General features: G+C 45.3%; 1 protein-coding gene across 1 annotated transcript in view; it reads left to right on the top strand.

The window, feature by feature from the left end:
- Window positions 1-25680, top strand: part of WWOX (WW domain containing oxidoreductase) — a 1052038-nt gene that overhangs the window by 206914 nt on the left and 819444 nt on the right. Inside the window, exon 7 of the mRNA XM_040329188.1 lies at window positions 9413-9598. Within this exon, the coding sequence (XP_040185122.1) occupies window positions 9413-9598 (186 nt within the window). The remainder of the gene's footprint in view (window positions 1-9412; window positions 9599-25680) is intronic.

Genomic DNA, 25680 nt, shown 5'->3' with positions numbered 1-25680 from the left:
CAAAAGAAAGCTCTATTTGTGGGGAAAAAAATAATGTAAATTTTGTTTGGGTACAGCGTCGCACGACCGCGTTATTATCAGTTAAAACTACGCAGTGCCATATCGCAAAAATGGCTTTGTCACTGAGCATCCAAATCTTCCGGGGCTGAAGTGGTTAAAGAACCTGTCATGGTTTACAAGTATCTAAACCTGTCTTAAGCTGGCCATAGATGGATCAAAATTTGGCTAGTTCAACAGGGACCATTGCGATCCATCTATGGCCCATCCCACTCGAGGGAAACTGATCTTTAGACGGGTATGTTGGAAAATTGTAATTTGATCCGCAGTGCTGATCGGTGTATTCTAATATTGGAGCAGTCCCCACCTTCAGAATACAATAGGGCAGCGGTGAGGATTCCTCCATCCACCTCAGTTGTTTGTATGATGGGAACTCATTTGTTTTCTTCCTATCAGCCCAGTGGCTCATCAAAAAAAAAAAACATCCATCTATGGCCAGCATTAGAAATATGCGGTGGGCAACTTTTAGTTCTTCCTAGCAGTGTCAATGGCTGGCTTTCCCCTCTTTCTCACATTCATGTGTTGGCCACAAAGGACATTCATTATATAATCAAGAGGTTTTGGAGAGAGTGGATGGTGGGGCTAGCTCTTATTACAACTAATGCCGCGTACACACGATCGGTCAAACCGATGAGAGCGGTCTGATGGACCGTTTTCATCGGACCAAACCAATCGTGTGTGGGCCCCATCGGTTAATTATCCATAGGTTAAAAAAAATCAATCTTGTTTTAAATTTAACCGATGGATACCTAACCGATAGAAAAAAAAAACGATCGTTTGTAGGCACGTCCATCGGTTAAAAATCCACGCATTCTCAGAATCAAGTTGACGCATGCTTGGAAGCATTGAACTTCGTTTTTTTCAGCACGTCGTTGTGTTTTACGTCACCGCGTTCTGACACGATCGTTTTTTTAACCGATGGTGTGTAGGCACGACTGACTATCGGTCAGCTTCATCAGTTAACCGATGAAAACGGTCCATCAGATCGTTCTCATCGGATGGACTGATCGTGTGTACAGGGCTTAAGATATGTCGACACTTGCATATGATGGGCATTCCCGGGCACCAGGAATGCTCAAGAAGCCAGGAATGTGGAGGCACCAAAGATGGCCAGCTTGTAAACTCCGGGCCAGTGCTCTGCTTAACCTACTACCCAATATTGTAATCTCTAATAATTATCTTAACCCCCTAACCCTAGATCCTAACATTAACTTAAAACCTTAAAACTAATTTCCACAGGGTCCTATATACTTTCTCAGCACCTGAGGCATCGACAATGAAATCTACCAGCTGAGATCGAACTGTGCTTAGTCCTCAGCACTAAAGATACTCGTACAACCAATAAGATGGCCCATATAGGGCAAATTAAACAATGGAGCAGGAAAGAAATAAAGTAAAAATACATTTAAAAAGAAACTGAAAATGCCCTGAATTAATCTTTAATTTTTGACACATAGGGAATGCTGTCAATACAAACCATATAAGACAATCTGTATAAAAGATGACTTCACTCATTCTTATTTCCCTGTGTGCGGATTAGTTGCTGGATTATAGTTGCATTGAAGCATTGCTTTCATAATAATCGTTCAGATCGAAACCTGGGGACGAGATTTTGACCTTCATGGTCACTTTATAGTATTCCTGTTTAATTGCAGAGGGCCCCTTTCCTCCTATAGCTATAGGGCATATTATTAGTGTGACCAGCAGTGAGTACAGCGCTTGTCTAGAACGTCCTTGGTGTTTTATAGACCTAGTTAACAACATAATAAAAGCAACGCAGTCTGTAGAGCGCGTATTATGAAGAAAAGCCTATACGTGTGTTGTATGGATAAGGTAATTCTAGAAATCTCTGTGTTGCGTAAAGGTATTTTATCATTCATATTTTAGTCGGTGTTCATTTTGAATGGTTCTTGCTAAGTTTACCTTAAGGAACATTTTAAAGTGATATTCAAATATACCTGCTTGATATGCCTACATATATACATTTATGGTCCTTGGCCTCCATTTTGTCACTACCCGTGGTGTCAGACAGATGGGAACAACATACTTGTGAGAAAATCAAATAAAAATATGATTCTCGAAGTGTGATACACTTCTGTTCAGAGAGGCTGAAGAGCAGCCCGGATACTGGGCACATTTAGGTAGATTCACATAGAATGGAATATCTTTAGGGTGGCGTAGCCTAGCCTGTTTAGGCTACACCGCCGTAAATTAGTTAGGCTAGTAGTGATTTTCAATCTACTTACCTGCTAATCTACGGCGGCGTAGCCTCAAACGAGCAGGCGTAAGGGCGCCTAATTCAAATGACTTGGAGGGGGGCGTGTTGTATGGAAATGAGGCTTGACCTCACGTTTTTTTAAGTTTTTTTTACACTGCGCATGCGCCGGGCGACTACATTTCCCAGTGCGCATTGCGGCTAAGTACGCCGTACGGGCCTATTGATTTCGACGTGGACGTAAACGACGTAACTCCCAATTCGCGGACGAATTGCGCAAACGACGTAAAAAATTCGAACCTCGCGGCAGGAACGGCGGCCATACTTTAACATTACTAGTCCACTAGAGCATAGCTCTAACTTTAGGCGGCCTATCCCTTACGGAAACGACGTAATTCGACGCCACCTAGCGGCCATCTGAAAAATTGCAAGCTAAGATAGAACTGCGCAAGCCGGCCTATCTTAGCTTTGTTTAAGCGTATCTCTGTTTGAGTATACACTTAAACAAATGCCGGCGTAGATTCAGAGTTAGGTCGGCTTATCTACTGATAAGCCGGCCTAACTCTTTGTGAATCTACCTATATGTCTACCCTTCTCTGTCTCTTTAGATATCTTTAGCCAAATGGGGCTTTACTCACGTACGTGAATTTGCCTGTAGGAGCCGCTGCCCTGCAGTACATATATGTGAGGCAGTCGGCTACAGGTTAATGGGGATCTGCTTGTCCTTCCTTGTAGAATAAGCAGGTTGCATACCTCCCAACTTTCTGAGATTGGAATGAGGGAAACCTATTAGAAAAAGTATATAGACATAGAACACACCCCCTGTCACGTCCTGCTTAACCACTTAAGCCCCGGACCAATATGCAGCTAAATGACATGGCCTCTTTTTGCGATTCGGCACTGCGTCACTTTAACTGACAATTGTGCGGTCGTGCGACGTGGCTCCCAAACAAAATTGGCGTCCTTTTTTTCCCACAAATAGAGCTTTCATTTGGTGGTATTTGATCACCTCTGCGGTTTTTATTTTTTGCGCTATAAACAAAAATAGAGCAACAATTTTGAAAAATAATTCAATTTTTTACTTTTTGCTATAATTAATATCCCCCAAAAAATAAATAAAAAAATTGCCTCAGTTTAGGCTGATACGTATTCTTCTACATATTTTTGGTAAAAAAATTGCAATAAGCGTTTGATTGGTTTGCGCAAAATGTATAGCGTCTACCAAATTGGGAATAGTTGTATTGCATTTTTATTAATATTTTTTTTTTCTAGTAATGTCGGAGATCATTGATTTTTATCGTGACTGCGACATTATGGCGGACACATCGGACACTTTTGACACTATTTTGGGACCATTGTCATTTTTACAGCGAACAGTGCTATAAAAATCCACTGGTTACTGTAAAAATTACACTGGCAGTGAAGGGGTTAACCAGGAGGGGGCGCTGTAGGGTTAAATGTGCCCTAAGGGAATGTTCTTACTGTGGGGGGGCGTGGCTGTGCGTGTGATGTCACTGATCGTCGTTCCCTATGAACTAGGAAGCACAGGGAGAGTTTTTTTTTAACACTTACCTCTCCCCGTTATTTCTCTCTGTGACCCGATCGCGGGACACCGCAGGGACGGTCACGGAGCTGAGGACCGGGTCGCGAGCACAACGCCGTTGGCGCTCTGCGCTTCCCACGGCTGGGCTCTTAAAGGGGACGTATATGTACGCCCTTGTGCCCAGCCGTGCCTTTCTGCAGACGTATATCTGCATGCGGCAGTCCTCAAGTGGTTAAAGGATAATGGTACAAAAAAATTATTGGTTAAACCCACAAGTGCTTTTTTACCACTACTATTCCTTTATATTGGCTTTTGGACATTTACAAATGCAGAAATGTAGAAATTGAATGAAAGGTTTAGCGCTTAAAACGCTTTTTGATAGATAAGTAGTACCCTTTATATACAACTATATAGATTAGATCAAAATGAGGGAGGAATGAAGGACAGAGGGACATTGCTCCAAATCAGGGACAGTCCCTTGAAATCAGGGACAGTTGGGAGCTATGAGGTTGGCGTGTATTTGACCGGTGTGGTTAACCACGCTGTCCTGTGGAGAACAAAGATCTGGCTGTGCTGTCAGACAAGTCACAAAATTGACTGAATTGATTTACAGGGCACTTTGGCAGTTCAAATATTTCCTATTTTTATAGTCCAAATGTGTATTGTTATGCTTGCCTGGAGTTCAGCTTTAATTTGAATACCAATGAGTAATAACAGGTACTTTTATTCCGAAGGTATAAACAGTGTAAAAATACATAATTTTTTTGAAATTCCAGAGGCACTTCATAGAAGTGAATATAAAATAGGCTAAAGATTCCCTTTAAACCTTTCTACAAAAAAAGATAAAATTCGAGCTGAAGTCACAGCTTGTTATAAAGTCTGAATTTAAAATTCAGTCCTTGTCCCTCTTGCACTGAGGGTCAGGTTGAAGTTCCAGCTCTTGAAATAATTCAGGTGAGATTTCTGATAGGGTTGTGAAAGGGTCACTTTAGGATAACACGAACAGATAGTGTTTGAAGAATTATGTCCTGACTTGTTTGTTTTAGCAAGGGACCTGTCTTCACCGTGCAGGTAGTGAACCTTTCCATTCCTTCTGTTTTTTTTCCATACTCTTTCTGATAAACCAAGCTGGGAAAGTCAAGGCAGGAGATGGGGGGGGAGAGTGGAGGCGGCAGCTGCTCAAGGGAGCGAGGGGATACATTTCAGGTGCTCCTATTTAATTTCTGTAGACTTTTATCGAGAGAGAGGAGCCAGGGTCATTTGACAAGTGACCAGGAGCTGTTCACATTTCTCCACTCACTTTGTCATGACAATCGTGTTAAATCACCCGCTGCATCACTTCGAACAAGAGTATCCATGTAAGTTCCTGTGCTGGAGATATTCTGCAGCTTTCTCATTGAATCTTTGTGCATTTGCAGTACAGTTGCATCTATGATTTTTTGGGGGGAATTTCCAGAAAACAGCAAGTTGAAATAAATGATCACATCTGTATGTCCAAAGCTTAAATTTTTCCACAATTTTTTTTATTTTTTTAGCACAATAGATATTTTTAATCTTTTTGTAATTCCTTTATTTGTATACAAGAGTCATAGAAAAACACAGACAATAGAGATATGCAGCTGAATACATCAACAATAGAAACTTCAACATATGGACGGCTGACAAAAAAACATTAAAGCCTCGTACACACGACCGGTTTTCCAATCGGGAAAACTGCCATGAGAGCTTTTGGCCGGGAAAACCGGCCGTGTGTATGCTCCATATCAGTTTTTCCCCGCCAGGATTCCCGGCAGTTTGCAACCCGGCAGTTTTCCTATGAGAAACACTGCAATGGAGCATACACACGACCAGGATTCCCTACCAAAGCTCTCATGGCAGTCTTCCTGTTGGGAAACCCAGTCGTGTGTAGGGGAAAAAAGTTACCGAGCAGGTTCTCGGTTTTCCACTTGGGATTCCTGGCAGACTTTTTACCGCCGGGAATCCCGTACAGTATGTGTGTACGAGGCTTAAGACAACAATCCCAGAGGAAATAGTCAATAGGATAATCTAATACCACAACTGTAGCATATATTCAATGGATATTACTTAAAGTGTTTGTTAAATATTATTCACTACCATCCCCTCTATTGAAGGCTGGCATACCACGCTATGCAAGTTTTTTGTAAAAAGATGACGTGACCTCCCGCAGAAGCAATGTATCGGAGCTGTAAAGTGGCCGCGAGTCATGTGACCGGCCTGAAGACAGCTCTGAATAGCTATTTATAATGCTTGTTTTTACAAAGGACTTGCATAGTGTGCTATGCCAGCCTCTAATAGAGGGTCTGGTCTGGCAGTGACAATTGTACTTATTTTTTTTTATTGTAGTGGTGGGGGGGGCGGAGATGGAGACATAGAGAGGGAGCGGACAGGCAGGAAGGAGGGTAAAATGGGGAGAGAGGAGAGCAGACAGGACAGCTACGTATGATGGAGGGGTTGTACTCTGACCACGGTAATAAGGGCTGAGCAGCCCTGGTTATCGTGGTCAGTATAGAGAGGGGATACAGGGAGTGGCTGGTTCAGGGTTTTTTTTTTTACAGTTTAGAGGGAGACAGATTACACAGCATAAGCCCTATGCTGTGTAATCTGCTTTAAGGGACCAGAATCTTTTTTTTTTTTTTTTTTGGGGGGGGTTAACCGTTAAATTTGCCACTTTTCACTGCTAACCTATAGTAACCTCAGGTGAAGCCCTAGTTGAGAAAAGGTGGTTTAGGATTATTAGTTTTCCTCTGTCCCCACCCCCCCCCCCCCATGCCACGGTCTTCATAGTTTTCTCTGGTGAGGGCTAAGAAGCCTGAAACAGCTTTTTGCAGGTTGAAATACATTTCTCTATTCCTTGAAGTTGTAGTATAAACCAGTGGTTCCAGGTACACAGTTACATAACTCAGGCCATATAAGGATGACTAGCATGACTCTTTCCAGTCTCCATAAATCAGGAATAAATCCCTTGGCATTTAGATGTGTGATATAAATCATAGCTTGTAAATATCTTTAGTTCAAGATGAAAATATTCACAAAGTTTAAGACTGGGTTCAGACTATCTTTGCATGCAGCTCACAGCAGGGGTCCTGTGCGTCCCCATTCACCATTTCAGGTCCGATTTCGGCCTGAATTTTTGGCTGAATTTAGACCTGAAACGGAGCTAAAACGGACCAAAAGATGCACAGGACTCCTGTTGAATTTGCACCGACTCCATAGAGAGTCGGTCAAAATCTCCTGCTATTGCAAATTGGATGTGGGGAACCTGCATTCAATTTGCAATAGTGTGATCCCAGCTTAAGTGGAGAGGGGAGAGAGGAGAGGGATTAGAACACCTGTCAGGTTTTTATTGCTTTCTGTGCCCCCCCCCCCCCTCTGTTAGGGAGCTTCACCCTCTCTATTTGTCCAGTTTACCATTAACACTGAAAAAGAAATTAAAAGAAAATCATAAAGTAAGGCTCCATTCACATCTAGGCGGACAAAATCGCGGCGTTTTGTCCCGCGAATTGCGGTGGCAAATAGCAGCGTTTTGTACCGCGATTTGCGGCGACAAAACACCGCGATTGTCCGCCTAGATGAGCCCCTAGGATGTGCCCCTCTATGGAGATGGTTCCCGAACGCCGAAAGCCGCCTGGAAAAAAAGGTCCGGGACCTTTTTGCAGTCAGCAGGCGTACGGCGTTTGGCGTGGAGATGTGAACCATCTCCATAGAGGGCAATGTGTTTCCAGCCCTCTGGCGGCAGTGGCGTCACACTACATGCGACAAAACGCCTAGGTGTGAATGAGGACTTAAGGTTGTCACCAGAACAGCAATAGAGGGGACATTTTCTGATGGTGACCCTACAGACAACCAGGGATTCCCTCCCTCTGATAGAGATTTTCCACTCTCTTCTTGGTTTGGCTATGGAACAGGGAATTTAATTTAAAGCTCCCCAATGGAACACAGATTGCAAACAAATTGACACCCTCCCTTACACTATTCAAAAGGAAACATTTTTTTTGCCTTTAGTGCTACTTTAAGAAGGGTTTTATGATGTTTCTCCTATAACCCGACTAGTTATCCTGTCCCAAAGATAAGAACATTTTAAAGGGTAACTATATAGGGTTTAGATCTATTTTATTTTATATTTATTATAATTGAATGATGTATTTTTAATTATAAGTATACAATCTGAAAAGGAGTAAAGTGTCTCTGATACAAAACTCTCAGAAAGTCAGACAGATAAGCATCCTTGGAAATCATAAAGGCTGTCGCAGACAGATTTTGTGAAAGTGTCTTTTGTGCATTCTAAAGTGGTGGAGAATGCACCAAATTCATATACCTAGAACTTTTGAATTTGGCTCATACTGTGCCACTTTTAGAATGCACTTGAGACACTTTTGCAAAATCTGCCCGTTTTTCTTTCTTTCTTTCTTTCTTTCTTTCTTTCTTTCTTTCTTTCTTTCTTTCTTTCTTTCTTTCTTTCTTTCTTTTCCCAAAAGAGAGTTGGTCTTAATTAGCTGCACTTTTACATTTGGCACATTCAATGCGACACAATGTAAAAGTGGCGTATTTTAGTACTACCTGAATTTGGTGCACAAGCCGCTGTCAGAACTAAATGTGCCGCAAATGCTTCATGAATTTGGCACAAGTAACAAGGGGGATTAACAGCAGAAAAGTGGCGCAGCAGCTTTATTGAATTCCACCCATGCTGTTCTTCCTGAGCTGCCTGCCAAATAACAGGCTAGAAGGGAGCTCATTTTCAGAAGTCATAAAAGAGTTGTTTCCTGTTGGACATAAGGATTCTGGATCAATTTGTAGGTATGGCAGAGAATTTTTTAAAGTGGAACTCAAAACAGAAAGTTAGTGTTGATGATTTGAGGCATATGGAAATGTTAAAGCTTTTATTTATTTTTATTTATTTTTTTGCTGTCTTTGGGAAGGTTTTCTTTTTCTGTTTTGTGGGCAGGAATTGGAGGTTAAACTCCCAGTGGGAGTGGATTGCGGATCCATGTATGAGCAGGCTGGTTGGTACTGAAGTTGCTCTATCGATCAACTTCAGTACAACCAGCCTGTTTGTTTTTGTATTTATATATTTTTTTGATTATTGTATTCTGATGGCTCGGAAACCTCCTGCTGTAAGGGTTTCCCCTATCAACACTGTTTGTTGTTGGGGGAATTACGTAATTCTCTTTTCTTTAACCCGTTGTTGAAAGAAAGAGAATTTCATGATGTAAAAATTATAATTGTTGTTGTTCTGTACTTCATTTAGAAAACAAAGTTTTGGTTTACATTCTGCCATGTAAATTGCAATTTTATTAAATCATCATTTATTATAACAATAAAGCATAGTGCATTACTAATGTTGACCTGCCTATAGGTTTCTCATTTAAATCCAAGGTAGCTACTAAACATTATTTTTACTATCATTCAGTAAAGGTAGTTCTGGAAGTTGTACAGATGTACTTTACCGAAGTACTAAGTAAATAGACTGGACTGTAATTATATAACATCCTTTTTTTTTTTCTTCCTTTTTATACAATGTTGCAAATTAGAGAAAGATTTAAAGCCTTATTTAAAATGTCACCATTGTCTTATTACAGGCCTCTCCATGTGCTGATCTGCAATGCGGCCATTTTTGGGCTTCCCTGGCAGCTGACAGAAGATAACCTTGAATCAACTTTCCAGGTCAATCATCTTGGCCACTTCTATCTGGTGTCTCTTCTGCAAGACATATTACGCCATTCTGTCCCATCCAGAGTGGTTGTAGTGTCTTCTGAATCACACAGGTCAGTCATCTATTAGTACTTCATCATTTTGATTGTGGTCATTGAATATATGTTAGAGAGTTCCCAGACCACTGTTTGGCAATTCGCATAGGGCTCTCACCACCCATTGTTGTCGCATGCACTGAAGAAGGTTATTTACAGGTGGTAAAATGTTGTCTTTCTTTATCGTACATCACGGGACACAGAGCGGCATTCATTACTATATGGGTTATATGGAGTACCTTCAGGTGTAGACACTGGCAATCTCAAACAGGAAATGCCCCTCCCTATATAACCCCCTCCCATAGGAGGAGTACCTCAGTTTTTCCGCCAGTGTCTTAGGTGTTAGTCATGGTTTAGCTTGCCTCCACATCCTTGGGATTAGGTGAGCTAACCGGTTCTGTCCAAAAAAGCCTCAGCGCTAAAGTGGTCAGTAACCGGACCCCAAACCCTTGGGGTATAGCCCATAATGCTTTTCTTTTTAGAGAGCTGGACCCTGGGCCCAGAACTTAGAAACCTTTGGGTGCCTAATGTTTCTGTTGCCAGAGTGCTATATGGGCCCAGGACAGTGGATCCTTCATAGGAACCCAGGGCCTGAAGGTCTAGACATCCCCACCGAGATGGGGGAAGATTGGGCCTCTTGCTTGGCAAAGTCCTGCGGCATGGAGCAGGTAAGTGAGGGGAAAACTTGCGGAACTTGGTTCTTAGCAGGTTTTTTCTGGGGGGTCACAGGGGACATGCCTAAAGTTATGCACTGCATCTGGCAAACTAGTCACATATCATAAAGATAGGATGGCTCTATATGTATTATTCCCCATAAGATGTGACCTCCCTTGTAGTGTTGGAAAAGCATTGAGTGGGGCCTGTGTGATATAAAAGTATATGTGTGTGTCAGAGAGCTGTGCTTACCTGCAAGCCTCCAGGCGATGCTCCATTCAGTCTTCCTCCTCACGGCCTGCAAAGCAGGCAAAACGCTGACCTCCTCATGGTTCCAGGCTGCAGGCTGCAGTTTGCTGGAGCAGAGAGGTCCCTTCCTCCCAACCCCACCCCCCCCCTGTCGGGAGGGGCATTTCCTGTTTGAGATTGCTGGGGGGGAAGGGCGGGTCAGTGGCTTAAGGAAGGGGCGGCCCTTCCTTGTTTGTTCCATATAGCTCATTCAATACTTTGGAACTGAGGAGGAAAGACCAGAACGGCAAGCACGGGGCGCCGAGGACACACAGTGGCCAGAAAGAATATTGCAGTCTTCAGAAAGACTGTTTTCAAGCCTAGGAATAGGCTGTTTCTTTTCCATCTCATAGTTTTTCTTGCAATACTACTCAGGGGGACAGAATGTTTTTTCTTTCCTAGATTTGAAAAAAAAAAAAAAAAAAAAAAAAAGTGTCATCTAGGGGAGAGGAAGCATTTTTTTATCCCCCAAACAGGTGTTTGGGCATTTAACTATTTATAAGTCCCAGGTACCAATAAGTAGCAGGTGTACCTCGGTATTGTACCATGGCATCAAAAAAACAAGGGTACAAGAGGTGGGGATTCCCCCAGAGAGTCTGAGGTCTCGGACAAAGCTATGCCGCTGCTTTCCCCACAGGGAGCCTTGGGGCCATCGGGATCTGGGGCTGGAGCTGACGCGGGTCAGTCCAACCCTAAGATGGTCACGGAGGAGGTATTACTCACCTCTTTAAAAGAGATGCAGAAAAGCATGGGTAAAATGATAGCCGCAGCTATGCGGGGCAGTAAGCGGAATAGATCTCCGTCGCCCGAGCGCGGACCCTCAGAAGAGGAGGTCCTTTCCTCAGGGGAATTGGACGACCTCTTGGACAAGGACCAAGTAGGTTCAGGGATCGAGGATCCGGATACAGAGGAGTCTGGGGCAGTCTCCCTGAGGGAGAGCTGGTGGATTCAAGGATTGTCGGACTTGGTCCATAGGGCATTCAACTTGCCAGTACCAGATCTCCAGGTATCGACGGTTTCAGCTTTGGGCTCACTGAGGGCGCCTCAAAGCAATGCTGTGTTTCCGATCCATCCTCTATTAGAGGGAGTTTTGTTCCAAGATTGGAACAAGCCAGATAAGATCTTCTTACCACCTAAGAAGTTCTCTGTCCTATATCCTATGGAAGAAAAATTTTCCAAAAGATGGGCTACTCCTGCAGTGGACGCAGCCATCTCATGTGTTAACAAATCGTTAACATGCCCTGTAGAAAACATACAGGTGTTCAAGGATCCAGTTGATAAGCGCTTGGAAGCACTACTTAAGAACTCCTTCACTACTGCAGGGGCAGTAGTACAGCCAGCTGTGGCTGCGATTGGGGTCGCTCAAGCATTATCGGATCAATTTAAGCAGATGCTTAAACTTATTCCTGCCCAGCAGGCAGAAGAATTTTCGGATGTCCCTAAGGCCATATGTTTTACGGTAGACGCAATCAAGGATTCTATCCAGCAAGCGTCACGTTTATCGTTATCCCTTATCCATATGAGAAGACTCTTATGGTTAAAAAGCTGGGAGGCTGAGCCCCCATGCAAGAAGCTCCTGGTAGGGTTCCCCTTCCATGGAGGACGACTCTTCGGAGAAGACCTAGATAAATACATTCAGACCATTTCAAACGGCAAGAGTACTCTCTTGCCAACTAAGAAGAAGGTTCAGGGGCCTGCGTTTAAACGACAGTATTCCCCTGGGCAGGGGCCCTCTAATGCCAAGCAGTATCGACGGCCTCCTGCAAAAGCAAACTTCGGCTTCAACAGCAAATCACAAGGACAGGCTGTTAGAGGCAAAAGGCAGTGGTTTCGCAAACCAGCAAAACCAGCCCCCAAGCCAACCTTATGAAGGGGCGCCCCCACCCACGAAGGTGGGGGGAAGGCTGCGACTCTTTTCAGAGATTTGGGAAGCCAGCATTCCCGACGAGTGGGTACGGTCTTCCGTGGCCACAGGCTACAAATTAGATTTCCTAAGGTTTCCTCCTCCTCATTTCCAGAAGTCGAGGATTCCAAACGATCCGGAAAAGGGAGCCGCATTAAGATCGGCATTAGATCATCTACTTTCCCAGGAAGTAATAGTAGAGGTACCAGTCCTGGAACAGGGGCTGGGTTTCTACTCCAACCTATTCATCATCCCAAAATCCAATGGAGATGTCAGGCCAATTTTGGACCTAAAGATGGTAAATGCATATCTAAAGATCCGCTCATTTCGGATGGAATCCGTGCGGTCAGCAGCTGCCACACTCCAGAAGGACGACTTCATGGCGTCCATAGACATAAAGGATGCCTACCTTCATGTTCCAATTTATCAGCCACATCAAAGATATCTACGCTTCATGGTGGCTTCGCGTCACTTCCAATTCGTGGCGCTTCCCTTCGGGTTGGCTACGGCCCCCCGGGTGTTCACGAAGGTCCTAGCTCCGATCCTAGCCAAGCTAAGGATCCAAGGGGTCACGATCCTAGCATACCTGGACGACCTCCTAGTCATAGACCACTCGTCTCCCGGCTTGGAGCGAGCAGTGGCCCTCACGGTCCAATACCTCGAGAGGTTCGGCTGGGTCCTAAATCGAGAAAAGTCAGCTTTCCAGCCCACAAGGCAGTTGGAATATCTCGGCATGAGATTAGACACAGAACAACAAGGAGTGTTCCTACCTCTGAGGAAGGTAAAAGCCATCAAGGAATTAATCCTACTGGTTCTAAGCACTCGCATCCTACAGGCAGCCATCCTGTCAGCATGGAGCAGAAGGCCACAGGCCTTGGATATCCCGTTGCCGCTCTTATCAAGAGTCCGACAAAGTCTGTGTTGGTGGTTAGACCCTCAGAATCTACTGAAGGGGAAGTCTTTCAGCCCAGTGGCTTGGAAGATAGTGACCACAGATGCCAGCCTGACGGGCTGGGGAGCAATTTTGGATGGTTGCACTCGCCAAGGTACTTGGGCAAAGCCAGAGAAGCAGTTGCCCATCAACATCTTGGAGCTCAGAGCTGCTCGACTAGCCCTCAGGGCTTGGACGTCAAAATTGCAGGGGTTCCCGGTGAGAATTCAATCAGACAATGCCACGGCCGTGGCATACATAAATCACCAAGGGGGAACCAGGAGTCAAGCCGCTCAGAGAGAGGTGAGCTTGATTCTCCTATGGGCAGAGGCGCATGTGCCCTGCATATCGGCAATATTCATTCCAGGAGTGGACAACTTTCAGGCGGACTTCTTAAGCCGCCAGACTCTATGGCCGGGGGAATGGTCTCTGCATCCACAAGTCTTTCAAGCACTCTGCCAAAGATGGGGAGTGCCGGACGTGGATATCATGGCATCGAGACTCAACAAGAAACTAGACAGGTTCATATCCCGCTCAAGGGATCCGATGGCCTGCGGAACCGATGCGTTGGTTTGCCCTTGGCATCAGTTCAAACTTCTTTATGCGTTTCCCCCGCTCCAGTTACTACCCCGCCTGCTGCGCAGGATCCGGGTGGAACACATACCAGTCATCCTGGTAGCTCCAGCATGGCCCAGAAGGGCATGGTACTCACTCATCCTAAAGATGGTAGTGGGAGACCCTTGGACTCTTCCTCTACGGCCAGACCTGCTATCGCAAGGTCCGATCCTCCACCCTGCCTTACGGCATCTAAATTTGACGGCCTGGAAGCTGAATCCCTGATTCTCAGGGGTAGAGGTCTGTCTCAGAAAGTAGTCTCTACCCTAATCAGAGCCAGGAAACCGGTCTCTAGGGTGATTTATTACAGGGTCTGGAAGGCCTATGTAGGCTGGTGTGAGTCCAAGCGATGGCTTTCTCGCAAATTTACCATCGATAGAGTATTAAGTTTTCTCCAGCTAGGAGTGGATAAAGGATTGGCATTAAGCACAATCAAAGGACAGATTTCTGCTCTGTCAGTGTGGTTTCAGCGGCCGCTGGCCACCCACTCGCTGGTTAAGACCTTCCTTCAAGGGGTCTTACGTATTAGACCTCCAGTTAAATCCCCGCTTTGTCCGTGGGATTTAAATCTTGTTCTGTCAAGTTTACAGAAACAACCGTTTGAGCCGTTGGCTGAAATTCCTTTGGTTCTACTGACAAGGAAGTTAGTATTTTTGGTTGCCATAGTTTCCGCAAGAAGAGTTTCGGAGCTGGCGGCCTTATCCTGTAAGGAACCATATCTTGTTTTTCATAAGGACAGGGTCGTTCTCCGCCCTCATCCTTCCTACCGAAGGTCATATCCAGTTTTCATTTGAACCAGGATTTGGTATTACCATCCTTCTTCCCTAAACCTACTTCCAGAAAGGAAGGGTTGCTGCATACCTTGGATATTGTCAGGGCCATGAAGGCCTATCTTAAAGCTACAAAGAAGATCCGGAAAACAGATGTGCTGTTCATTCTACCGGATGGGCCCAAGAAGGGGCAGGCAGCTGCAAAGTCCACCATTTCTAGGTGGATTAAGCAATTAATCACTCAGGCCTACGGCTTGAAAGGGTTGCCTCCTCCAGTATCATTAAAGGCTCATTCTACTAGAGCCATGGGCGCCTCCTGGGCAGCACACCACCAGATCTCTATGGCTCAAGTTTGCAAGGCGGCAACCTGGTCTTCTGTCCACACGTTTACAAAATTCTACAAGTTGGACGTAAGAAGGAATACTGATACTGCCTTCGGGCAGGCAGTGCTGCAGGCTGCAGTTTGAGACCCTCGGATTCCGGGGGCTCCTCTTTTTTGAGTTAAATTTAAAATTTAAAATTATTTTTCTCAACTAAGTTGGATTTATTATGATTTGAGTATATCTCTAAATTAAATCCTTTTGTCTTGGAGATGTTCTCCCTCCCCTCATTGTAAGCATTGCTTTGGGACATCCCATATAGTAATGAATGCCGCTCTGTGTCCCGTGATGTACGATAAAGAAAAAGAGATTTTTAATACAGCTTACCTGTAAAATCTTTTTCTTGGAGTACATCACGGGACACAGAGCTCCCACCCCTCTTTTTTGAGGACCATTTTGGGAGGCATACTGCTTGCTACAAAACTGAGGTACTCCTCCTATGGGAGGGGGTTATATAGGGAGGGGCATTTCCTGTTTGAGATTGCCAGTGTCTACACCTGAAGGTACTCCATATAACCCATATAGTAATGAATGCCGCTCTGTGTCCCGTGATGTACTCCAAGAAAAAGATTTTACAGGTAAGCTGTATTAAAAATCTCTTTTTCTGAACACCCACTGCATTTTTCATGTTATAAGGTCATGTCTTCCTTATATCTATATGTCTCAACTCCAGTTCTCAAGTATCTTCTTTGTGGTATTAGATTTACTAATTCTGAACTGCAGAAAGTTATTCAAAGCAGGCAGTTTAAGGTAACAATAAATATAGATTAATGAACATATGCAGCACTAAGCTTTAATACATAAGTTGTCTGGTGTACCTTCACCAAACTGGAGTACCTCCTGAAGTACCTTCGCCAAACTGGAGTACCTCCTGAAGTACCTTCGCCAAACTGGAGTACCTCCTGAAGTACCTTCGCCAAACTGGAGTACCTCCTGAAGTACCTTCGCCAAACTGGAGTACCTCCTGAAGTACCTTCGCCAAACTGGAGTACCTCCTGAAGTACCTTCGCCAAACTGGAGTACCTCCTGAAGTACCTTCGCCAAACTGGAGTACCTCCTGAAGTACCTTCGCCAAACTGGAGTACCTCCTGAAGTACCTTCGCCAAACTGGAGTACCTCCTGAAGTACCTTCGCCAAACTGGAGTACCTCCTGAAGTACCTTCGCCAAACTGGAGTACCTCCTGAAGTACCTTTACCAAACTGGAGTACCTCCTGAAGTACCTTTACCAAACTGGAGTACCTCCTGAAGTACCTTTACCAAACTGGAGTACCTCCTGAAGTACCTTTACCAAACTGGAGTACCTCCTGAAGTACCTTTACCAAACTGGAGTACCTCCGGAAGTATTTTCACCAAACTGCCATCATTCATTTTCAGTGAAGCCACCTACTTTCATTTAATCAGGTTGAAATAAAAGACACAAGTCCATCTAGTTGAGAAGTGAAGACTAATGCCGCGTACACACGGTCGGAATTTCCGATGGGAAAAGTCAGACGGCATTTTTCATCGGATGTTTCGACCGTGTGTATGCCCCATCTGACTATTTTCGTCCGAAATTCAGACGGACTGAATGGAATTCCAATGGAAAAAAAAAACATGCATGCTTGGAAACAATTCGATGCATGCTTGGAAGCATTTAACTTTTAGATTCTAGGCTTGTCGTAGTGTTGTACGTCACCACGTTTTCGACAGTCAGAATTCCATGTCTCTGTGTGTATGCAAGACAGTTTGAGCGGAATTCCGTCTGAATAACCCGTCAGAGTTTATTCCGATGGGAAATCCGATCGTGTGTACGGGGCATAACACAGCTATACAGACATTGCAAGGGGCTGTTTTTACCTTTTAGGCCAGGTAAGGTTCACTTTAATCCAAAAAAAAAAAAGTTAATATTCTTTTACTTTTAGCATTGCTGAAGAAAGAAATAATATCGTTCTTTAAACCTCCCAGCAGGCTTTTGCTTTTCTTTCTTTCCTATGTGTTTATGTAAACCACTATTAATCATGAAACAAGCCTCCCTTTCTGTCGCAGTTTAATCTGCCCATTGAGCGGTCTCGGAGATGGAATAATAATTGATTATATCTGAATGCCACGACCCTTATTGATTTGCCATTCAACAACTTCGGCATCTAACCAAGAAGAATGGGAATATATACTAAATTGTAAATAGTCTACTTAAGGACGAGAGACCGGGTCTGTTCATTATGGGCTGCTTTATTCATCACCCCCTCTTTAAGGTTGGGTGGTCTGCGAAACACATTGGCTTTCTGAAATCCAGCCCTCATGCTTTGTAATGGCCGTGAAACAACACACACTTCATTTTCTTTCCTATTCGAAGAGATCTGTAATATGACAATAACCTATTATTGAAACCCATCATTTTCCAAACACGCTCAATTCCTTCTCCAAACTGTAATCATTTTAAAACAATTCTGTAAATACATTACTATTGGTCTTTGCTTGAAATGACAATCCATATTAATGAATGCTGTAGAATCAGTTGTAAAGAAAGTGCCAATACAAATGTACGTGTGCGAGTTTTCACAAACAACATTAATTTGGCTGTGGGCTTGTGGTGTCACATTAGATAGGAATGGGGGTAATATTCCTACTGTTTTTATTTTACTCCCTAAGGCAGCACTTAATGGCCCACTGTAGCAAAAAATACTGTATTTTGGAAACTGCATTTTTTTAACACTTATACTCCTATTTGGCACATGTACTCTTTTATTTATTTCATATTCAGTATTCCACAAAAGTAAGTACACCCCCACCTTTTTATAAATGTTTTATTATATTTTTTCATGTGACAGCCCTGAAGAAATCACACTTTGCTACAATGTAAAGTAGTGAGTGTACAGCTTGTATAACAGTGTCAATTTCCTGTCCCCTCAAAATAACAACACACAGCCATTGATGTCTTAACCGCTGGGAACATAAGTGAGTACACAATATATGAAAATGTTCAAATTGGGCCCAATTAGCCATTTTCCCTACCCGGTGTCATGTGACTTGTTGGCGTTATAAGGTCTCAGATGGGAATGGGGAGCAGGTGTGTTAAATTTGGTGTTTTCGCTCTCATTCTCTTACTGGTCACTGGAAGTTCAACATGGCAACTCATGGCAAAGAACTCTTTGAGGATCTGAAAAAAATAATTGTTGCTCTACATAAAGATGGCCTAGGCTATAAGAAGATTGCCAAGACACTGAAACTGAGCTGCAGCACAGTGGCCAAGACCATACAGCGGTTTAACAGGACAGGTTCCACTCAGAACAGTAGGAGAGGTAACTGTCAGCGCAGATACAAAGTACATGTATAGGTAGGGGTATGGTGATTAGTCCATTAGAAATAATAGTAACCGGCAGTTCAATGGTTAAAAATGCAGGTGATTTGGCTGTTCAATGGCGGCTGCTGTCCTCAAAGAGCTGACTCTGTGGAAAACAAAAAAGGGGTAGAGAAGGGAAGCGCCACCTAAGTGCAGTATTAACGAGGTTCTTTTAATGACACATTGTACAAAACACACTTACAAGAGGGTAAGGAAAGAAGGCTCATCTGTAACATCCTGTAGTCCTTGTCCCGGATCCATGGGCTGCTTAGAAGTGAAGATAGCAGAATGACACACATTCTAATCTACCTTGTAGACTCAGTAGGTAGACTGAGTCTGCAATTTGCAAGTGGTCATGGGCTGTCCATCCCGTGGGAGGAAGCCAATCGATGGAGAACCTGTCTGGGGGATACCGAGCACGAGGCTGGTGTCTGAGGAGAGGCCTACTTGCTCATCGAAGGACACTTCGTTTCTGAGAGGCTGGACGATGGTCGCCTATCAGTTCCTGACATAACCAAAGCTTTTTGAAGGAGATCCGGGTGCTGAATACAGTTGAGAAGGATTTTGGACCGTAACTATCTCCAACTTTAGGAGGATCTGTGGCAGAGACTTCACCCTGAAGTTTCCGAGTGACACTCTGGCTGCTAGGCTGGTGAGAGAGGCCTATCCAGATGCACTATACCCACTCTGGCTAGAGTGGCGATGAAAAGTTGTCATTGGAAACAGGACTGTTTCCAGGAAATAGTTACACCTGAATCTGTCACCCCTGAATTCTTTCTATCCCTTCACCTTTCTACTATTTACCATTTTTACCCCGTTTGGTAATAAAAGCACAGAAAAGACATCGACAGTGTGGACACTTTATTACAGCTCTCATCCAGTACCCTAGATGGCGGGAAGATAGAGTTAACGTGCCACCCAAATCAAACCAGCAGCTCCTTCGGGGGTACACACATTTGTGATGTCAGGCACTGATGTTGGACGAGAAGGCATGGCTCACAGTCTCCTCTCTAATCCATCCCTAAGGTGTGCTTTCGGGTTGAGGCCAGTCAAGTTCCTCCACCCTAAACTCGCTTACCCATGTTTTTATGGGCCTTGCTTTGTGCACTAGTCCTGGTTGATTCTGCATGCTGTACCTGCCTTGAACTTTTTCCACATCTTGAAGCCATCTGATATGATACATGAACTCTCTCTCTGAGGCCCCATACACACGATAGAATCCATCCTCTGAAAAATCCCAGCAAATGGGTTTCAGCGGATAGATCCTATGGTGTGTACACTCCAGCGGATCTGTTTCCGCGGATATTTCTCCCCTGGGATGGATTCCAGCAGATCGAATATTTGATGACATGCTAAACAAATCTATCTGCTGGAATCCATCCCAACAGATGGATCCGCTGGTCTGTATAGACTCACCGGATCCATCCGTCCGAAGGGATCCCCCGCATGCGTCGTAATGATTCGACGCATGCGTGGAATTCCTTATATGACAGCGTCGCGCACGTCGCCGCGTCAATAATCGCGGCGACGGCGCGACACGTCATCGCCAGAGGATTTCGGCACGGATTTCAATGCGATGGTGAGTACACTCCATCGCAGAGAAATCCGCTGAAATCCTTGAGAGGATTTATGCGCGGAAACGGTCCGCTAGACCGTATTCGCGCACAAATCCTCTTGTGTGTATGGGGCCTGAGTGTTTTAAGGTCCTGCAAATATAGTATTGTGCTTTAAGTCCTGGGTACCAGTAGGCATACTAGCCTTAAATGAAACACAGCTTCTATAGGTAAAACCGCTGCTATTTTTGCAGAACAGAACACAAGCTGGTAATCCTTACACCAATCCTTATACTGGATGTGAGTGACCTAGAGCGGATCATGGGTTATTTGAGCTCCATTTAAAAAAAAAACCAATATAATCCAACAAAAAAGGAATATAAATGCGTGTTAAAACACATATGTTTTTTAAAACTTTGGGCCCTGAGGCAGTCATGACATAATAGGGGAATAATAACTGTTGTAGGATGCCAGGAATCCAGGCAAAAGTTGTGATATTTTCATAGGCATCAGCTGGGAGGCAAGGTAAGAAACTCATTTCATTCTCTTCGAGATTCACACTTTGCCTCGGGGCAGGAAGAGTCCTGGTTTGGAGGTGTCTGCAAGCCAAGAGTTAACAGGACTTTCTCGCATTAGTATAGAGCATTGCATGTCTTGGATAGGAGGCCTTGCAACCAGGCAAAAACAGGGGGGTGGGGGGAATCCAATACTTATTCTGAAAATGTTTAAGTGACCCAGTACAGAGCTTATTTTTTAATCATGTATCCATAAATGTAACCCTTGGGACTCAGAACAGTGAGACCAGCCAAGGGTCAGGCTCAAGCCTTTATCACTACCAAACACAGGGGCTTATAGCCTAACTGACACACTGCAGATTGATTTACATAGAACATTTAAAATTTATGGTAGCTGAAATGAAAAGAGGCAGCATGAAGCACAAGCAATAATCCCACCCAGCCCTGAAACACAGAGCATCTCCTAATTAGGTGGTAACTAAATCTGTGTTGCCTTATCATTGCAAATCACATAGGGTTTTGTGAAAAGAGATCGGTTTGGCGTTATTAAGCAATGGGGGCTACTGTGGGCCATCCAGAGCTCGCTCTCGAAAATAAATCTGCCAACTCCCTGACTTGCCAGATGTGGAGGGCACCAGGGGATAGGCTATAAACGAGCTGTTATTTAATGGGAGATTAGGCTAAATTGTCAGCTGCTTGTCTCGCCTTGCAACCTTCTGCCTCCAATAAGAATCTGCACCATTCCTCCTCCTTATTATTTGGAGAGCACATTTTGTATCTAGGCTTTTCCAAAACACTGGATTTTTAAATCCTCTCCTGTACTATAAAATCAGTCATAGTTTACAGCCAAATACCTTTTTTTTTAAACTAAAAATAATAAGATGTTTCTTTACTGCATACAACAGTGGAGCTGTAAGGACAAGACATACTGCAGAGTTGACAGGAAGGTGAGCAAAAGTGAAAGGGTCAGACCAGCAAACATTGACATTTCATAGTAGATGATGATGATCAACCACATAACTGTTATATTCATGCAAGACTATTGTAGCATGATATCTGCTGATAGTCACTAACTGGTTTCTTCTTCACTTTGAGCTTTACTCCTTATACAGCAATTAGAGTGGTTGTGAAATTCAATGTTTAACTTGTACCTATAGGTAAGCCTATAATAAAGCTTACCTATAGGTACTGTAAATATCTCCTAAACTTGCACTGTTCAGGAGATATTTATTATACAGAATCTCTGCCGGCACTGGGAACCTACAGTTTATTGAGGGAACCATGAATGCCAACATGTACTGTGACATACTGAAGCAGAGCATGATCAACCTCCCTTCAGAGTCTGGGCTGCAGGGCAGTATTCCAACATAACGACCCCAAACACACCTGCAGGATGAACACTGCCTTGCTAAAGAAGCTGAGGGTAAAGGTGATGGACTGGCCAAGCATGTTTCCAGACCTAAACCATATTGAGCATCTGTGGGGCATCTTCAAACAGAAGGTCGAGGAGCGCAAGGTCTCTAACATCCACCAGCTCCGTGGCAACCTGTGAAGCTCTGGTGAACTCCATGTCTAAGAGGGTTAAGGCAGTGCCACACCAAATATTGACACTTTGGGCCCGATTTGGACATTTTCACTTAGGGGTGTACTCACTTTTGTTGCCAGTGGTTTGTACTTTAATGCCTGTGTGTTGAGATATTTTGAGGGGACAGCAAATTTACACTGTTATACAAGCTGTACACTCACTATTTTACATTATAGCAAAGTTTCATTTCTTTAGTGTTGTCACATGAAAAGATATAATAAAATATTTACAAAAATGTGAGGGGTGTCCTCACTTTTGTGAGATACTGTATATGATGAAGCCGATGAGGTCTTCAGCACATGCGCTCTGGAGGAACGGTCACCTGGGCGAAAGGTGTGAAAGGGGACACCTCTCAGACAGCTGTCTCAGGAACATTCTGCCATCGGAATGTTTACCCTCATCTTTTTTTGGTGGAAACTATTAAACTTTGTATTTGGAAGGGCCACCAAGACAAATATAAAAGGTGAATATACCTATTGAGGGCACAGACAGCAATATAAATCTTGGAGGTTCTAGCCCCTCTTTACTTTATCAAAAACTATGAAAAAGTTTTGGCTAGACTTAGCTTTTAGGTACAACATTGCCTTCCTAGATGAAGATACAGTATCATTGCTTTTAACGCAAATAAAAAACATGGGGCCTGATTCCCAAAAGAGATACGCAGACTTAACTGCTGTTCAGTCTGTGCCTAACTTTGGAAACGATTCTCAAAAGGCTTTTTCCAAAGTTAGGCAGAAAATCTGACATGTGTAAGACACTTACACGGTCAGATCTTAGGATGCAGTACCGCATCCGCCACTGGGGGCATTTCTCATTGAAATGCAGCTTTGAGTATGCAAATGAGGACTTAAGCAGATTCTCAAAGCATTTCATCATTGTGATTTCTGCGTAAGTTCCGAATTTGCTTGCGCAAAACTAGGGCTGGTTTTACAATGTGTAAAGTTAGTCACACCTTGTAAAGGCCCATTCAAGCGACGGCATTTGGTATGCATTCCTGAGGGAGAACTCCACGGCAATTTTTAAATTCAAAACCGGCATGGGTTCCCCCCCAGGAGCATACCAGGCCCTTAGGTCTGGTATGGGTTGTAAGGAGACCCCCCCACGCCGAAAAATCTACGTAGGGGGTCCCCCTACAATCCATACCAGACCCGTATCCAAAGCACGCTACCCGGCCGGTCAGGAAGGGAGTGGGGACGAGCGAGCGCCCCCCCCCTCCTGAGCCGTGCCAGGCCGCATGCCCTCAACATGGGGGGGTTGGGTGCTCTGGGGCAGGGGGGCGCACTGCGGGACCCCCCACCCCAGAGCACCCTGTCCCCATGTTGATGAGGACAGGACCTCTTCCCGACAACCCTTGCCGTTGGTTGTCGGGGTCTGCGGGCGGGGGCTTATCGGAATCTGGGAGTCCCCTCAAATAAGGGGGCCCCCAGATACCGGCCCCCCACCCTAAGTGAATGGATATGGGGTACATCGTACCTCTACCCATTCACCTGGAGGCAAAAAGTAAAAGTTAGTAAACACACAACACAAGGGTTTTTAAAATAATTTATTATTCTGCTCCGGAGGCCCCCCCTGTCTTCTTTATTAGCTCTATTACCAGGGGGGGCTTCTTCTTCCACTCTCCGGGGTCTTCTTCCACTCTCCGGGGGGGGGTTTCTTCTTCCGCTCTCCGGGGGGGGGGCTTCTCCGCTCTCCGGGGGTCTGCTTCTCTCTCCGGCAGGTACCCACGTGGTGGGTGCCTACCCACGTGCACCCACCACGTGGGTACCTACCGGAGCATGATGGGACGGTGATGCCTATATAAATGGAATGCAAGGCGCGCTTCCATCATTACAGTGACAAGAGGCGACGAGGCAACATCGGAAGAGGGGAGAAGAACAGAAGAGAAGAAGGTGACGTCACAGAAGACCGCGCCGGCTGCCTGTTAGTAATTGAGCTAACACACAAAGATAGCAGGCAGCCAGCGCTGAAGAAGAAGGCACCGGACAGCTGGAGAAGAACCGGGGTTCGCCGAGTCAACAGCGGAGAGCGGCGAAGAGAGAAGCAGACCCCCGGAGAGCGGAGAAGCCCCCCCCCGGAGAGCGGAAGAAGAAACCCCCCCCCGGAGAGTGGAAGAAGACCCCCGGAGAGTGGAAGAAGAAGCCCCCCCTGGTAATAGAGCTAATAAAGAAGACAGGGGGGGCCTCCAGAGCAGAATAATAAATTATTTTAAAAACCCTTGTGTTGTGTGTTTACTAACTTTTACTTTTTGCCTCCAGGTGAATGGGTAGAGGTACGATGTACCCCATATCCATTCACTTAGGGTGGGGGGCCGGTATCTGGGGGCCCCCTTATTTGAGGGGACTCCCAGATTCCGATAAGCCCCCGCCCGCAGACCCTGACAACCAACGGCAAGGGTTGTCGGGAAGAGGTCCTGTCCTCATCAACATGGGGACAGGGTGCTCTGGGGTGGGGGGGCCCGCAGTGCGCCCCCCTGCCCCAGAGCACCCAACCCCCCCATGTTGAGGGCATGCGGCCTGGCACGGCTCAGGAGGGGGGGGGCGCTCGCTCGTCCCCACTCCCTTCCTGACCGGCCGGGTAGCGTGCTTTGGATACGGGTCTGGTATGGATTGTAGGGGGACCCCCTACGTCGATTTTTCGGCGTGGGGGGGTCTCCTTACAACCCATACCAGACCTAAGGGCCTGGTATGCTCCTGGGGGGGGGAACCCATGCCGGTTTTTTTCTTTGAAAATTGGCATGGAGTTCTCCCTCTCAGGAATGCATGCTGAGCGATGCTGTCATTTTTTTATTTGAGGGGACTCCCAGATTCCGATAAGCCCCCGCCCGCAGACCCTGACAACCAACGGCAAGGGTTGTCGGGAAGAGGTCCTGTCCTCATCAACATGGGGACAGGGTGCTCTGGGGTGGGGGGGCCCGCAGTGCGCCCCCCTGCCCCAGAGCACCCAACCCCCCCATGTTGAGGGCATGCGGCCTGGCACGGCTCAGGAGGGGGGGGGCGCTCGCTCGTCCCCACTCCCTTCCTGACCGGCCGGGTAGCGTGCTTTGGATACGGGTCTGGTATGGATTGTAGGGGGACCCCCTACGTCGATTTTTCGGCGTGGGGGGGTCTCCTTACAACCCATACCAGACCTAAGGGCCTGGTATGCTCCTGGGGGGGGGAACCCATGCCGGTTTTTTTCTTTGAAAATTGGCATGGAGTTCTCCCTCTCAGGAATGCATGCTGAGCGATGCTGTCATTTTTTTTTATAATTATTTTTTTTCCCGGCGCGTATATTTTTTTTCACCCGTCGCAACTTTAGTGTCCCGTCGCAATTCTCAAAGCCGCCCGGCGTTAATTACGTTCGCGCGCTGCACGTCGGGAAAATGACGTCACACGCATGCGCAGTACGGCCGGCGCGGGAGCGCGCCTCATTTAAATTTTAAACGCCCCCCGGAGAGGAGGACCGCCTTGCGACGGCGGCACTTAAGTTACACAGCCTGAAATTTCTAGGTAAGTGCTTTGAAGATCGGGCACTTAGGTAGAGATTTTAAGTCAGTGTAACTTAACTGCTGAAAGTTAAGTTAGGCAGCTTTTTTGGGAATCAGGCC

Source organism: Rana temporaria, chromosome 11 (genome assembly GCF_905171775.1).
Source record: "Rana temporaria chromosome 11, aRanTem1.1, whole genome shotgun sequence".
Taxonomy (NCBI): Eukaryota; Metazoa; Chordata; class Amphibia; order Anura; family Ranidae; genus Rana; species Rana temporaria.
The sequence above is the reverse complement of the archived record's forward strand: the minus strand, read 5'-3'. Positions and strand labels throughout refer to the sequence as shown.